This window comes from Notolabrus celidotus, chromosome 2 (assembly GCF_009762535.1).
Source record: "Notolabrus celidotus isolate fNotCel1 chromosome 2, fNotCel1.pri, whole genome shotgun sequence".
In the NCBI taxonomy this organism is placed as follows: domain Eukaryota; kingdom Metazoa; phylum Chordata; class Actinopteri; order Labriformes; family Labridae; genus Notolabrus; species Notolabrus celidotus.
In genome coordinates, this window is record NC_048273.1 from 33,239,421 (window position 1) to 33,256,900 (window position 17,480).

General features: G+C 38.9%; 1 protein-coding gene across 2 annotated transcripts in view; it reads left to right on the forward strand.

Annotated features, from left to right (window-relative positions):
- Positions 1–17,480, forward strand: part of LOC117826628 (inactive N-acetylated-alpha-linked acidic dipeptidase-like protein 2) — a 367,684-nt gene that overhangs the window by 262,100 nt on the left and 88,104 nt on the right. Inside the window, exons 12-14 of one of the 2 annotated variants that reach the window (XR_004634076.1) lie at positions 1,692–1,781; positions 3,853–4,045; positions 4,605–5,958. Coding sequence is in view for 1 of the 2 variants with exons in the window: in XM_034702819.1 (XP_034558710.1) it covers positions 1,692–1,781 (90 nt within the window). In the remaining variant the exon portion in view is untranslated. Of the gene's footprint in view, positions 1–1,691; positions 1,782–3,852; positions 4,046–4,604; positions 5,959–17,480 lie in introns of those variants that run through there. The other variant, XM_034702819.1, reaches the window with a different exon arrangement.

The window sequence follows — 17,480 nt, forward strand, 5'->3', positions numbered from 1 at the left end:
AGCAGGATGATTTATAGTGAGCAGGTCACTATGCATAATACAATCCTGACAGGATGAGACACAGTGAGGGAAAATGTCATAGGTTTTGAATGACTGACGGTCCACAACTAAATAAATGAATGATGGAGACCAGGTCCTGGAGTTTTCGAAATTGAAAGTCTGTTTTCCTCCACTATCGCTGTGTGCCCATCAGAATTGTTCTTCCCTCTGCATGATTACTCACCTTCCTAGTATAATAAGTCTTCGTCAATACTTGTTTATGTGCCAGCCAGGGTCAATGTGCAATCCAGCCTTCCCAGTACTGACCTGGAAACTTCATCAAACTGTCATTTTTTTTGTGTTGGTTTTGACTTGTACCTTCCTCCTACTGGGATCTTTTTTCTTGCAGTACATTCTGATTTGCACCAGGTCTGCCATGATCACTCTACTCTAAGGCCCTCCTTGTGTCCCATTCGAACGCCCTGGTGTTTGAATTGAACTTAATCGTGTTTATTACGAGACAGTCTTGTCTGGTGAAAAGGTTAGAAAATGGGGCACTCAAAATGCACAGACATACTCACTAAGACACCATCATCAGCCCATCTCCTGGCATTAAGCCTATCTAAAAATCCCTTTTTCTTTAACTTTTTGAGAGCGACAGGTAATTAATTTGCAATTTCCTTCAACTGTCCATGGGGGGGGGGGGTTGTTATCCTGTTAAGAGACTTCTTTTTACAAAATCATGCAAATGAAAAATCAGTCGAAATGAGGTTTCTGGCCTCGTTATCCATCAAAGGGAGTGAAATTAAATATGATGACAAAATCATTGAACTATTTTGCTGTGCATGATGTTTCTAAGCAGTTTGTTAAACATAAAATGAAAACACACATTATGAGCTCATGTAAAACAAATCCACAAATATATGATTCTGTTCACCAAAGAGACTAAACTTCATCCAACACTGCAGAATGAGCATGTTACAAAAGTGTGTGTCTGAAACTATTAGGGTACAAATGAGTTGTCAGATATTTCTAGATTTCTAGGGCACAATGAGTTGAAATTAAATGTTTAAACCTTTTGATATTTTTTTTGTCTGCTACTTAATTTGACTCTGTGCCAAAAAGGGAATAAAAACAACAACCCAGAACTCCTCTACAAAGGCAGCAACTCGACTTTGAAGTCAAAATGTGAGGTGCTTTAGTTTTGGGATGTTACAAAGAAAGCTGAGGTGACAATGAGTCAGTTTTCTCAGCATGTGTTGGCATGGATACATGACATTCTGTGAGCATCAGGAGCTGTGTGTGCGTGTGCGTGTGCGTGTGCGTGTGTGTGTGTGTGTGTGTGTGTGTGTGTATGTGTGTGTGTCAGTTTGTTCACATATAATTTGTGTGTATCTGACAGCATGAACAAACATGCTGGCAGTTATCTGGTATAAAAGGCATTTGGGTTGTTTCTTGTTAAAAAGTCTACAGTTCACTGACTTGACTCTTTTGCATTCTTAAAATAAAAAAATAAAGAATAGAAATTATAAGAAAAGAGAAGACAGAAAGACTCAGCTTTTCAGTACTCTTTCCTTGATTTTAGAATCATTGCTGGGCCTAAAAGAATAAAAAGTTTCCACATGAAATCAGGATTTGAGTTGATAAGACAGAAGACAGAGATTTATGCTGTGATATGATTAAATGACGAATTTCTCTCTCTCACACCTCAGGCCACCAGTTTCCTGTCAGAAGCCCAGTTTTCTGCTGAGTCACCGGAGACTCTGGACCCACTTTTCAAGTTCCACGAAACCATTGCCAAGGTAGGCCCACCTTAATTCATCTTACCTCTATGGAGATAAAAATCTTTCATCACAGTGGCTGTCATTTCTCAAATTGAGATAACACTGTAACAATATTGAAAGTCTGGTGCAGTTCTATACTTGGCTAAAAATAACACAGACATGAGGGTCAGGACGGCCTCAAATGTGTATCTCTAAATTAAGCGGAAAGAAGGACAAGAGTTAGGAAAATGAAGGAGGCAAAATGTGAAGAATAACCTTCGCCACTTTCCTCTATCTGAACACAAGTTATAAGAGAAGTCAGTAAGAAAATTCACAGAAGCATAGAGACAAATAATCAAATAATAAAATGATGAGTGTAATGTTTTTGTCTCAGAATTGTATCATCTAGAAAAATACCATTGATGAATAAACTAATTCTGATCTACCAAATCACATTGTATATGTTGTGCGTAAATGCACAAAAAAGGACCCGTTTATTGAGCAAGCTCATACTTTAGTGAATGATGATATGAACGACTCCTTTTGCAACTCGCTAATGGGATTGTGGACGTGGTTCACATTGGATAAAGTGAAAGACCGCTTATAGTCCAGGAGGATCCGAGTGGTATCGAGACCAGAGCACTGTGCTTTAGTTTGAAACTTGAAATAGTGAGCTATGTGTGTGAACAAGTTCTTTTTAGTCTGTGTGAACTGAACTTTGATTTAGCTCATTTTAGTGCGACCCTTTGCAACAGATCCAATATTAACATTAGCATTGTACAGTAATGATGAAGGTAAAACTAATGTTACTATTTGTGGCAGCTGGAGTTAAGCAGGTCCACAGCAGCGGACTGTCCAGAGCAAGGATCTAGAGCAGGGGTGTCCAAACTTTTTTCAAAGAGGGCCACATATGATGTTGTCAGAATACCTCAGGGCCAGTGGCTCCTACTGAGACGTAGGAATCCCAAAAGTTATATATGAAATATTTATTTAATAACAATCATTTTAAATTTTGTCTCAATAAATCAGTAACTAGGAAGTCGTCACTTCTCCACAAGCCATGTACACATGAGCAAACGCTGGAGGAAAATGTTTTTCATTAGGGTCCGGCAATGTGGGAAAAATATTGTTTCATTATTTTCCTATGGCAGGATCATGATCTAGATTTCATCACACTTCTTTTTTAATGTGGTTTTTAAGACCTTTCTGACAAGCAGGCAACATTTTAAGAACAAAATAATTATTTTGCTGAGTTCTGAACATTTTTGATGCACCAAATTTTGCCTTTTCTGCACAATTTCATAATTTGATCTTGTCTTGTGTTCTCTTTTGTGTCTTCTGAAGTTTTAGTGTTCATCAAGAACATTTTCACATCATGATAAAAACATTAATTTGAAAACTTGTCAACTTTAAGAGTCCTTGTGTTTCTACTTTATTGCCGTCTTGCAGAATTCCCAGAGCTTTGGCTTTAGACAGGTAGTCCATATGAAGCTTTTTGAGATGTTTCTGGATATACTTTAGTTTTGTTTGTAGAAAGAAACGGTGATTAATTTCTTTACTATGAATAACACAATTGAAGATAGAAGCTTGGGGCCATAAATAAATGGACCTTGGGCCGCAATTGGCCCCCGGGCCATACTTTGGACACCCCTGATCTAGAGGATCCTACGACACAAGGTAGCTCAAAAGCTCCCAGAAAGATGTATGGTTAATGAGGTTAGAGAAGAGAGACTGAAAGACAGGAGCTCAGTGTGCTACTTTCCCTGGCAATCAAAGCGTAGAGCAGCATAACTAAAAGCTGGACCATGCCTGAGCCAGCTCAAAGCGTTCTCAAAAAGGAAAGTTTTAAGTCTACTCTTAAAAGTAGAGAGGGTATCTGCCTCCTGGACCCTGGCTGGTGGCTGATTCCTAAGGAGAGGGGCCTGATAACTGAAGGCTCTACCTCCCATACTGCTTTTAGAGATTCATGAGTGACCAGCAGGCCTGCATGATGGGACTATAATAATAAAGCATAGGGCACCATGAGCTCTGTGGTGCCTGACCATGAAGAGCTTTGTTGCTCAGAAGAGGGATAATAAAATCTATTATTATTATTTATTTTTTTTTGCAGAGCCAGTGTCAAGACATAGAGGAGTGCTCTTTTCTTTGCTATTTTCCTAGTTCTTTTCAATACTCAAGCTGTAACATTTTGGACAAGCTGAAGGGTCATAAGTCTTATTTCCCCAGTCATTGAATTTAATACACACATTGCTAATAAGAGCATTTCACGTACTGAGTCCACTTCCTGGGTGTAGAAATGTAAAGTGAACCCATCCATCCATCCATCCATCTTCTTCCGCTTATCCGGGTCCGGGTAGCGGGGGCAGCAGTCTGAGCAGGGAAGCCCAGACACTCCTCTCCCCGGCCACTTCCACCAGCTCTTCTGGGAGGATACCAAGGCGCTCCCAGGACACGCTGGCGAGACTATGTCTCTCAGCTGGCCTTCCCCGTGGCCTCCTCCCAGTCGGACATGCCCGAAACACCTCCCCAGGGAGACGCCCGGGAGGCATCCTAACTAGATGCCCGAGCCACCTCATATGGCTCCTCTCGATCCGGAGGAGAAGCGGCTCTACTTTGAGCCTCTCCCGGATGTCTGAGCTCCTGACCCTATCTCTAAGGCTGAGCCCAGCCACCCTGCGGAGAAAGCTCATTTCGGCCGCTTGTATTCGCGATCTCGTTCTTTCGGTCACTACCCACAGCTCGTGACCATAGGTGAGGGTCGGAACGTAGATTGACCGGTAAATTGAGAGCTTTGCCTTCTGGCTCAACTCTCTCTTCACCACGACAGACCGGTACAGCACCCGCATCACTGCAGACTGTAAAGTGAACCCCTTGTTTTCGTTTATGCCATGTGAAAAATAATTAAACATTGTTAGCAAGTCTGTGCTTGTGGTAAACAAACGCAAAGCCAGCTACTGACTGTCATTCAGCCAGCTAAGTTAGCATAAAAAAGTGCCATCTGTTTCACTTATGACAGTCAAAGCCTGGAAACATTTCTTGATGTTTACTGGAGATCGTACAGGTGCAAGTGCAAGAACAATAGCTGCTGTCTTCACTTTCACTTCCCTGCAATAGCAGATCTATTGAATAAAAAGCACCGTGTCTGAGAAAAAGCCACAAAGATGTTGAGCTATTTGTCAGCTTTGCACATTCAGGGCCATTTTACAAACAACACAAAGTGTTCCAGGAAAACAAAAGAGGCATCTTGAGGTCAAAATCAACGAAAAAGAAAACAACATCCACTGATAAACCTTGATATCAAAGTCATAGTGTTTTCAGTATTTTTATCTTTTGCTATAAAAGCTTGAACTCTCACTGACTTCTCTGTTAAAGTCAAATCAAATACTCTGTGCTTATGCAAGCTGTTACCATATTAGACTACTAAGAATTTAACTTTTTTTAAATAACCCTCACTTTGAGCAGGAAGACTCTCTTAGCTCACGGCTGCTAGCAAGACTCTCAGAGAGCTGTCATGAGCTTTCACATAAAAAAACAGTTGCTTTATTCTTTTTGCAAAAGACTGGCCCTGAATTAATCCACTTCATTCTTTCATGTCCTTACCATAGCGAGTCATACAATATCTGTGAAATTACACTCATTTCTAAGTACCAGCCTGGCAGGAGAAGTGCACAACCCTCATAACATGTGAGCGAAGACAGTTGCTCAATCTGTTTCTGTGTTTTCATCTACTCAACACCCTGTGCTAAAAAAAAATATAATAATAATAAAATAGCTTCATTCATTAGAGTAGAGGGTGGAGGGGAAAGCAGAAGCAGTTTAATTTGGGTGTGCAGGGTGTGTAGGAGAGAAGACAAGTTTGTACGTAACAAGCTTCTAGTGAACGGGGAGCCATCTGTGCCATAGCATTCTGTCTGTATTGTATGCCTGTTTGATGTGTGCACGATTCACAGTGTGACTTTAAATGGATATACGTGTATTCCTCTGGGGCTGTGCACGCACTGAAGCACCTGTTCTGTCTATCTGAGTGTAAGCTCAAGCTGCATTTCAGGGCAAAGCTATGCTGTGTGAAGTTTCTTAGGTTTTTGGTCGAGTCTCAGTAGAGTTGTTTTAAAGCGTTAATTGATGTGAAAAATTCCCTCAAAAACGTTCTATTGTATTATCCATTATTTTATCAAAGATGGCCCACTGAGACTGAGGTCTGTACCTTGCAGCAATACAAGTACAACAAAAGAAATTGAAATCTATAAAACCAATAAAAATATATTTGCATCAACATTCACAAACAAAAAATAATACTTGCCAACCCATGTCTCTTTCAGTGTTTTTAAATATGTATATACTGTATATATATGTGTGTGCTGGTTTTCAAATTTGTATTTCCTACCTTTGTATCACAGTTAGCAGTATGAAGCTAAAATGACTGATTGTTCATAATGTTCTTTGCATCTTAAGAAAAAGTTCAGCAAGGACTCAACATTCAGTGTTTTTCAAGCTCTAAAGATGCTGTTTAAGCTCTGGTTCCAATCTGACTCTTGCACATTTTTCAAAGTAGCTGTGGAACTGGTGAAATATCATTGTCAAAATATGTCTGCACAGGACATTAGAGGAGTGAATATACTTTTTTTTTGTGCTACAGATAAGATTATCAGACAGTTTTATTCCAGCCTTTGTGTGTTGCTCAAGCGGTGAGAACTGAAGCAGGAAGTGTTAAAAACTGCAGTTTCTCACATGTCCACCTGAGGCTGGCTCCGGAGGTACCGGAAACCACATAAACGCCAATTCAAGAAAGCTGATCTTTACAGCAGAAATAAACATGTTTACAGCCTGGTACAAAAGACAAGTGTAGACTGAATAGCTCATTCTTCAATCAGCACTTACTGTACAGGGGTTGAATTTTTTCATAATGCAGCAGTTTTGAAGATATTCAAATTAAGAGTTTTCCATTATGAGAGGCACAGCTGACTTAATTGACAGGCAGGAACACTGTAGCTGTTGGTCAGGAGGCTCAAAGCCTGCCTCTTTACCTCACACTAGCTTGGGTTCAGCATTTCCAATATGGCTCCCACCGACGATTGGCTTCAAAACAGGGCTTCAGGAACAGATGGGTGACGTCACGGATACTACGTCCATTATTTATACAGTCTGTGGTGTGGCTGTTCATTTGCAGAATACAAGGGTCAAGGCTCTGGCTGCTTGGTTCTAATTGCCTTCTGATAAAGCTAGCAAATCTGCTTTCTCTGAATGTTTACCCAGGAAAGAGTTGCAGTGATTAACAACATTCAACTCAAACAATGATGGAACACTCAAAAGAAACAGGGCAAAATAATTGACAAGACAGTAAAACTAGGGTAAATATGTTTTAACGTCATTGCTACATCTTCCCCATGTAGGACATTTTTGAAGATCATATAAACTTAATCCAACAACTCAATCAATTCTAATAGATAAGGTGAAATGTAATGTTCTGTGTTCAAAATAGTGTTCAAAAAGAAAATACAGGGATCTGGATTATCTGATGTTTTGTAATTAAAAGTTATCTTGTTTAAATTCCGTATAATATAAAATGAATCAGTTTTGTTTGTTTCATTGTGCAGAGTTTTTGTAACACTCCAAAAAGCAGTGGTTTTATTTCTGTCTTACTCTCTGGGATCAATACAGCCCAACTCCTACACTGCTGCTGTGTGACAAGGTGGGGGTTTGTAGCACTCAAGTCATGCCAAAATGTATTTAGCAACTTCTTCAGCACCACGGACAGCGACATTGAGTTTCTGTCAGGGCTCTCAGTCACAGGGGCCTGCACAGGTGTTTGCAGTAGTTCAGAGTGATTAGATCTCTTCTCAGGCTAAAGTTGGGTGGAGCTCTGCTGAAAATAACACAAGGTTAAAAAGCATATGATGGTCATTAGAGTCACACATACGTAAGCTGTCCTTAATGATCTCAACACAACAGGATGCAGAGGGAGAGAGGGTGATGAGAAGAATCTGAAGAGGTCAAGTAAAAAACAAGTGAAGGTGGAATATGAGATTGATGACACGGAAAAAGTCAACTGTATCAATTGTTAAATTAGCCAGACTGTAATGCATTTTCTCTCAATTTTATCATATAAACTGAAGCGAGTGTGTTCATTTAATGAGATGTCCTCTGTGATCAATGTAAAAGCTTTCATAAACATGCTCCTGTGTTTATAACAAAGGTTCCAGGCAGAGTTGGCAGAGGAGAAATTAAGTTGTCATTCAGTCATAATCATTAAATCCTTTGAGTTCAGGCAATGTACCAGCTTGTATTTGTATAAGGGATGTGAAGAGAGAGAGGGAGCGATAGAGAGAGAGAGCAGTGGATTGATAGTTACATTATGAATAAGAAAGGGCAGAGTACACTGACACAACATGACACAATGAAGGGCAAATGGGAGGTAAGAGAGATGTCATTCCTCATGTTAAATATTCAGATTGGAGAAGAAGGCAGAAAGCCTGTGTGACCTATTTTATGGTTTGTGTGTGTGTGTGTGTGTGTGTGTGTGTGTGTGTGTGTGTGTGTGTGTGTGTGTGTGTGTGTGTGTGTGTGTGTGTGTGTGTGTGTGTGTGTGTGTGTAGGTTTTGAGATGTCAAATGCAATTTCTCTACATATTTACAATGTCTCTGTCCTGAGGGTGGATATGGAGAGAAACGAAACACATAATAAATATATGATGTCTAGCTCTGGATTCTATAGGCCCCAATGTAGCTGTGAGTCTATATTTCCTCCAACTTTAGTTACTTTATTGATGCATGATCTTCTTTTGCTGAATACTCACCTAATATAGGATTTATGTTAACGCTTATTGAAAGGGTGTGTTTTGTGGTTGCATTTTGTTCCAGGGTATCAGAAATCCAAAACATCTATTTAAAATCACAAACTTAAACTTCTTGTAAAATACTGTTTTCTGAAACAATGTCACTTTTCAGCATGGTTCTGAATATCAACCAATGAAAACCTACTATAAGCACTAGAATGTAACAAGTGCTCAAGGTGTGTCAGTTATTTGTCCTTCTATAGTTTAATTTGACTTTTGTTCGAGATTAGAGCTGCATCATATATATCGTTCTGATAGATTATTGGCCAATAATTGGACTTTGAGTGAATCACTATTCAAATAGTGTAAACACATATCTCATGATCTAGTTCAGTACATGCAACCACAATCATGGGGAAGACTGGTGACATTACAGTAAACCACAGAAGGTCACTCCTGAGAAGGCTGGTTGCTCACAGAGTGCTGTATCCAAGTATTTTAATGGAAAGTTTTCTTGGAGGGAAAAGTTTGATAGAAAAAGGTGCACAAGCAACAGAGATGACTGCAACCTTGAGAGGATTGTCAAGGCAAGTGGATTTAAGAACTTAGAAGAGCTTCACAAGGAGTGGACTGAGGCTGGTGTCAGTACATCAAGAGCAACGACACACACTCATCTTCAGAAAAGGGACTAAAACTGTCGTACTTGTGTCTATGTGAACAATTGAGAATCAGAACTGTTCTTTGTTTTTATGTCTTAATAATAGGGATGTCAATTACAATTAGTAAATATATAATTTTAACTATTGCGCAATAAATATTAGCTTTTCTTACCCTCAGTTGTGCATAAACTACACGTTGTGGGTTCTTTTTCCCACAAAGATGTAAAAGAAAAAATATTGGTAATATTATCGATATTGGCCATCAGGAAGAGGTGGTCATTGATTATTGGTATTGGGCCCAAAAACAATCCATATTTTGCATGTCTATTTGAGATGTTGAAAATAGCAGCAGTTGAAGTAAGCTAAGGAGGACATTGGTAATTACATCTACAAATAACAAGTCATGACAAGATGCACTAAGGTTAAATACATTATTAATTCTGCTCCAGAAAAGTGAGATCACTAAAGGCAAATCCATGAAATGAATAAACAGAAAACTGTTATTTATTTTTCCTTTAATGTTTTAATTGTATCTAACTGAAAAGAGACCATAATAAAAAGTACTGAATTAGGAAAGGGAATGAGACAATGTATATGAGACATATTTTTATTCAGTGAAGAAACATTTATTATCTATCAATAGAAGTTAATTATCAAAGTCTGACCCACAGAGTTGTGTTCACATTAGATGTTATTTGATTTTCAAACAAATATGGCTTTCATTCATTAAGTTACAAACTGCTTGTTGTTTAATGGTAAAGCCTTGAGTGGGAGGAAAGAAAATGAATGCTGTGGAATTTTATACATCAATATAATCAATGTTGACTAAGCTTATTTCAGAAATGTCTTTATAGCAATGGTTTTTGGAAAGTCTTTTATCATTTTTTTCATTTAACATTTATTAAATTACATTATAAACCGTTATTATCAAGAACTCTTTCACAAGGGGGGCTGGCCAAGAAGTCAGCAGCACACATAATAAACATTACATGATCAAGAAACAGATTACAGACAATCATTTAAAAAGCAAACTATTTAAAAAGTGAAACTAGTTCACAAATAAATTGCAGAAGTTGTGAATTTTCAAACTGGCCTTGTTCAATGGTCTCACATAACCTGTCATTTGAGATAGAGCCAGAGGCTTCAAGTGAAGTCAGTTATGACAAAATTGTTGTGAAGTGTATTCCATGCAGAGGGGGCAGCAAAACTGAACCCTTTTTTCCCCAACACAGTGCAGACAGGAGGAATAAACCGATGGAAAACATCAAAAGAATGCAAGGCACTGAATGCAAGGCACTGGCTTTTAGTTCTTTGGAACTAAGTCCATAAATAAGAAGGAAATAAGCCCAGAAGAGTTTTGTAAATCAGACTCACACAGTTTGTATACCTGCGTACATTCAGAGATTGCTAGTCAGATTTAGCATACAGGTCACAGTGATGAGTGAGGCATGTACAACCTGTCAGAAACCTCAATGCACAGTGATAAAAAGACTGTAAACATTTGGTTGAAGCCCCCACAAAACATCGCCATAATCAAGCAAAGGCAGAAAGGTTGCAAATACTAGAAGTTTACTTGTTCTGAGGGAGAGGCAGGATCTGTTTCTAAAGTAGAAGACTAGCTTCACCTTGAGTTTGGACACTAAATTGGCAATGTGTTCTTTGAGAGGTAGCTCCCTATCAATACGAAAAAAACTATAGAGTACTTTAGATTTTCCTTGGGAAGTTAAGATCAGTGGGATTTCCTCTTTTTGATCTGTATTTACAACCAATTGAAGTTTCTGCAGACTGAACAAAATGAAAAGCTGGCTGTAAAAACTCAGAAGCCCGTGTAAACAATGATGAACATCAATAAATAATGGTGTATAACAGTGAAACAAGGCTTTGGCAAGTTATCACAAAAAGCATTGCTGTAGATGTATAGGAGCTACATTTCTGGGAGAACAGCTCTGTGTTAATGTACTTCATGTATCACCCTAATCCATTACATCCCAGCGAGTGTTTGACTGGGCACAAACAAAAATAGTAAACAGGCAGAATGTCTAATGCAGCTTCTCCAACTTTGTTCATGTTCTCCCCTTTCTCAATTCATGGTATGACTTCCGAATAAATTAGAGCTTTTATTGTTGTGAAAAGTGATAGTTTCCTTTTCCTGGTTAATTCTCTTTTCCCAACATTTAGCCTCAGTCCTTGACAATTTTTTTTGTCTTTTCCCTCAGTGTACTTTTCTCTATCTCTATTCACACACATACACGCACACACCTTGCTCTCCATGGAATATTGTATATGCATTGTTAGTGTAGTAGCTCAGGGACTTTGCCTATGCTCTGCATCCCTGTACTCATTTGTCAAGTGCGGTTTTGGACACAGCTTGGTTGGGAGGGTTCAGGGTGGCAGGTGGCAACAGCAGGCATCTCTCTTTTTCTTTTTCTCGCTCTCCTCTTGTCTCCCCAGCTCCCTTGGCCTCTCTAACTGACTCTCAGTGGGCAGTGTTCTCTGTGTAGCTAATTTTTTATGCATGACGTGTGAGAGTTGGCTTCCCGGACTTGGCAAGGCAAGGCTGGCATTGATCAAGCCAGTGAACGACGGATAGTACTGGCTTTCCATTTTACGGGTCCCTGCTGCATACACACCAGACGTGGGAGGGGTCTGAATGTATTTCGTTAGAGCACACAAGCATTATATCCCAGCTTTTAGTTCCTAGCACCAAAGAAAAACGACTTTTTCAAATCTTTATCCATAAACATTGTGTTTAAAAGTCTAAATACATCATTCCTCAAAAGAAAAGCTTATAAAGCACTTGACAGGGAAACTAAATTGTTTTTGCAACAGCTCAAAACGCTGAATGTGGGATCATTCAAATACAAAGAAAGTAACTGATAACTTTCAGCGAACTTGTTAATCATGTGTGTAATGAGGAAGGGTGTAGATTTAGCATTTGATAATGGGGTTAGGAATTGTCAGGCGACTAGCAATTTGAATTGTGATATGTAATAAATGTTTTTAAATGTTGTTTTTATTATTTCGTCATCACTGTATTAGTTATGAAGACATTGCCAAACTACTTTTTCAACAAAATAGTGTTATCAGGGCACAGATTGCCTTGAAAGGCCTTGACCTGATTTTTAATTGAAGTTCTAAATTGTTAAAGAAACTAAGGCTATTTGCAAATATATTATTTCTAGATAGAAATATTTACTTATTCCCTGTATGAAGTACAGCATTCTTCAATGCCACAAATATAATCTTTCATGGACAAAAATTTTCAAGGTGCAGACATACAGTAAAGGGTGCTTCGAGGTGTCCTGGAACTGCCAAGATCTTGTCCTTGCTTGAGGCACACCAGCTTAAAAAAAAAAAAAGATACAGTGTCCTCGAAACACTTTTAAAGGTAGTAGTGTTCCAAATAGCTACACTCAAAGGCTGTGCAAAGAGCCTTACATCATTGTGAGACCCAAATAACTGTACAAAACAGCATTTCAGACAGACTTTCACAAAGTCTTTGTAATATTGATCTTAGTAGCAGATGTTAAAAGCAGATTGATGTGTAAAGAATGGAAAAGAGAAGCCAAGATTTAATCTTGTTGTCATTCTAGCTTTTGTTCATGGGATCAACACTACTTGAAATGGACATGCTACTTTGTCGTTTTTGAAAATTACAAAAATTGTCAGAGGCAGGTGCCTCAATTTCAGCTTGAAATGAGTGAGGAGGGTTCCTGATCCTTTTGAAGCTCCAACAACCATATCATCTGAAGTATACCGAGGATCGCATCTGAAAGTGTGCTTCATTTTCTGTTCTGGACATACCCACAGTTACTCTTGGTCTTGGTCCATAATCACTGTGATCCTTTATGCTATTATAACTTTTGAAACTAAAAGTTTTGCTATCAATACTTTGAGCACTTTAAGTTGAGAACAAAAGACTGGGGGATAAAAGACTTACCCTGCTTCAGCACATCCAGTATTTCTCCTTTAAAAGAGTTCAGACCATATTTACAATCAAAATAGAGTTTTCACTGATTTGGGTTCAGTGCCCTTGTCTTTGAGGTGCACACAAAGGATGCATAAAGGGAGATAGAAGTAAAGAAAGTACACTGGGAGGGAGGACAGACACATGGCAACAGAGAGAAAACAGCCTCCAAAACGGACACAGCGACAGGAGGAGAATGACAAAGTGGGATGTAAGCCTCCAAATATAGATGAAGGTGATGGCAATGAAGTCTAAATGCCCCAGATCTCTCCCAGAGAGAAATCAAATTGAGGAAACAGGAGGGAATTAAAGAGAGAAAACAAGGAATGGAGGATTTAACCAAAGAAAAAGAGGAAAAAAAACGACAGTGATACACATGAAGATTAAGCAGTAGAAGATGAAAATAATAAAATGAACGAGGATGTAATGACATAGGATCACAGAACATGGATGTGCAATATCATGCAAAGGTTAGGATACCAGGATCAGAATTACTAGTTGCTTGAAGAAATTATCCCCTCCTCTATTGTTGTAGGCCCAAAAGGTCAGTCATATGTTGAGTCTCAGCCACAGCTCAATGGCAGGTAGCTGCTTGAACACAGATGACAGATTGCAACTTTCAGTGTGGCACTTTTTGGCTGTTTTTTATCTAGAAAATGGAGATGAAGTAGTATATCTGTGGGTGTCTGGTTAAACAGGCAAACAGCCCCTCAGTTGAAGTTATGTATAACCAGCACTGGCATGTGGACGGGAACTGACAAGGAGGACTGAATGCTGATGGTGCTAGCTCTGCTAACTTGAGGGACACCAAATAAACAAATTTCACATTGTTCAAATACATTGTGACCTTTAGACAAGTCATTCAGTCACAATTTGAATTTTGCTTTAAACAATAGGAAATCACTCACTTCAGACCATCCCTAGTATAGAATGACATCATCAGTATAGCAAGTATTGTGAAAACTATACGCTATACATCTGTAGACCAACAAGTGACTCTTGCTAAAGCCCAGGAAAGATCCAAATCATGATCAACTTTTTTAAAGAGGACTCAGAGAGACGACTGTATTGTATGAGGTACAAAAAATCTAAACCTAATGCTATTCAAGACCTACATGTGTACGTCTCTGTTGTCTAATATGTATCAGCCAAATTAAGTCATGTAGGATCTCATGTGTTTCTCAAGGCCTTGGATGGGTGTTTTGATCTGTACAGTGTAGATGGTTTGTCTTTCATCTTGCCTTATACATTTCTGCTATGTTTGAGCCCAATACATACAACAATATGATCCTAATAGTACTGTATATAAGGGATCACACACTTTACCTAACAGTCAGTAGAGGTAGGTCAGCCTTTGAATCTTGATGTTTGTAAATGCTGACAAAGGTTGTGATGCACTGAATGGTCTCGTCTGCATAGCAACACGTTGATCATGTTCAGTCTTTCAACTATTTAGGTTAACCACCTGGAGGCCTACTATTGGTTTTTGCTATTGGCTATTACAGATCCACATTGAGATAAACTTTACCACGCACTGTGTGAAGTTTGTGTACAAGACAAACTAGTCTAAACCACACAAACTTGAAGTTTGAGAGTCTATTAGCATGTACTGTTTGTGAGAGTTTTCACTTGGTTCCTTGTAGGTTTAACTCAACTTTGTAGTTTGGTGTGGTTTAAATTACAATCAGAGAAATGGAGTCAGGTAGAATATCACTGTGTTGCCACTGGCTTTAGCTCTGTGTTTTGAGATGTTCACTATGAAACAAAACAGACTTTTTATCAGCTGCTTGTTAATTAACACAGAACTGATGCCAGTGTTGGTGGTAGACATTTGGCGAAACCAAATTTGTCTTGTTGTAAAGATTTCCAGCTACTCTTATCTTCTGCTCTAAAACAATGTTGAGCAAAAGTTTTTTAACATTCACCATTAATTAAATACACAGCATTGTGTCAGTGGTCCTTTAAATTACAACCCCACATGCATGTTTTCATATCCCAAAACATAATCACAGAGTTAACTAAAGTATCTGTGATCTGATGACTCTACTCAAAGACATATATTGTGTGGGGATTTCTTGTGATGGCAATTTGTGTAATAGTGCAATTGCTTTCCATCTGTGCTAAAGAGGAGGGCACCATTAAAGCTGCCATAAAATGGAGATTATAAGGAGAGCAAAAAAGGAGGAGGGAAAACAGAGGCTATCCATCCACTGAGATCAAAGCCTTGGCTTGTGTGTTGATGGATTGGGTTTATCTCTGCACTGTGCTTGTAAAGCCTAAGGCGCTTTTTGGAGATAAGACTTGCCCTTCTAAGACACTGTGCCCCCACAGCTCTCTCTCAGGGGTCAGTGGTGAACAAACAATTTAGAGAGTCAACATCTAGAAAATTGTTTCAGGCAGAAAACCCAGGGCTACCACACTTCCAGTCTTCATGTTTCAAAGTTACCGCTGTGTTGACCACTAGACCAGCTAACACTCAGATTTTCACTGGGATTCAAAAGGATACAAAAATGCAACTGAAACTCATTCACAGCGCATTTTATGCAAACAAGCAAAATGAATACCAAAATAAGCAACAATAACTGTCCAATAACTCTGATAACTAATTCCATTCTTATATTTTGAGACTGAAAAACATCCACTTTCCACACAGACCAACATTATTTGTAAAAGTGGACAAATGCCATCTGTGATTAATCCAATCATCCATACTTTGGTCAGTCTTTAAATCAGCCAGTGAGCTTGTCAGATTGCAAAAGATTATAGAAACGTTATGAAAGAATTTGTAATTTTTGCAACCTGGTGCCCTTACACTTTTAGAGTGCGATTCCCTCCCCTGCCAACATTATGAAAGCTGGTCCAAACATTATGCACTTTTGGCAGAAAATCAGACCCACTTAACCCAAGTAACATAGTCCAAGAGCAGAATTTAGACCGATTTTGGATGAAAGTTGCAGCATATAACATGTCTGTAAATCAACAAAATAATTCATGCACAGTGCATCTATCCACTGGCCTTGTATGTATATGCACAGTGTCAAATATTGCAGTGCCTACATTAATGTGTACACCATCAGTGAAAGAGACACTGTTCAAAATAAAGCACACATGCATCTGTATACAGATATATTATGCAGTAGATTATAATATTCTACCAGATTCATTCACACACACACACACTCTTATGCTTACTTGCAAATGTGAGCACTAATTACAGACATTCTGTGGGACTTCCACTTCAATCTCAAAGCACTTGAACTAAAAGTGTGGAGAATGAGAAGGTACAAGGCATGTAATTAAACTTGCCCTCTCCACTGAGGCAAGTTATTTTGGTCCTGGTTTTGAGGATGGTTTGGTAAAAATGCCTTAAAAAATTTACTGCTTCAGAGTCATTTATGTTCATTTTTCTGTTCCACCTTAAAATCCTGAGAAATGCTTCATCTTTAATCGTGCTACAACACTCAGGGCACACATGCCTTCAGCTCTTTAGCGCGTAAGAAGCAGGAGGATGCCGTTTTAAAACAGAAGTGTGTAGCTGCACTCAACCTGCACAAAAGATAAAGACTGTCTCTACGGAGCCATAACCTACTCTGTAAAACTTACGATGAACCAAACATTCATGGTGTTTCTTTTCAGTATAAGGAATAGATGAAAACTAAGAGTGGGAACCGCACACAGTAAATACTAGACAAGAAGAGATGCCTGTATGTTCTGCAGATGTGAACTGGGACTTGTACTTATACAGCTTTTCTTGTCTTGAGACCACTTAAAGTGCTCTTACACTACATGTTACATACACTCAACATTCGTACACTAATGGCAGAGGATGCTATGTGGAGTGTCCATGAGTACTGACTAATCCCACTCACATGCATTCACACTCTGCTGGCTATGCACTTCCACCAGCACTGGGTTTAGTGTCTTGCCCAAGGATACTTTGGCATGTGGACTGCAGAGGCTAGGGATCCAACTGCCAACTCTCCATTTTAGAGATGACGGACTCTACTACTGAACTCATACAAAAGTAAATGCCCTGTACGGCACTGTCATCCTTGTAAATTGGTGCAGGTGATTGCAGGAATCATCAAACTTGACAGAAAATAAAGAGATGCCCCACACACACAAGGACTGAAGAGCTAGATAAAAGAACATTTAAATGATCTAATTCTGTTCACATAGGATGTTGAAATTCAGCTTTCCAAACATGACAGGGAAAATGATCCAAAGTAAAGATTTAAAATGTTACATTTTTTTGATGCAGTGCACTGTCATGAAAAACAAGTACAGAGAGAGACTGACTGGTGGAAACAGATCATATCTCTGACAGTCAGTCAGCCAAT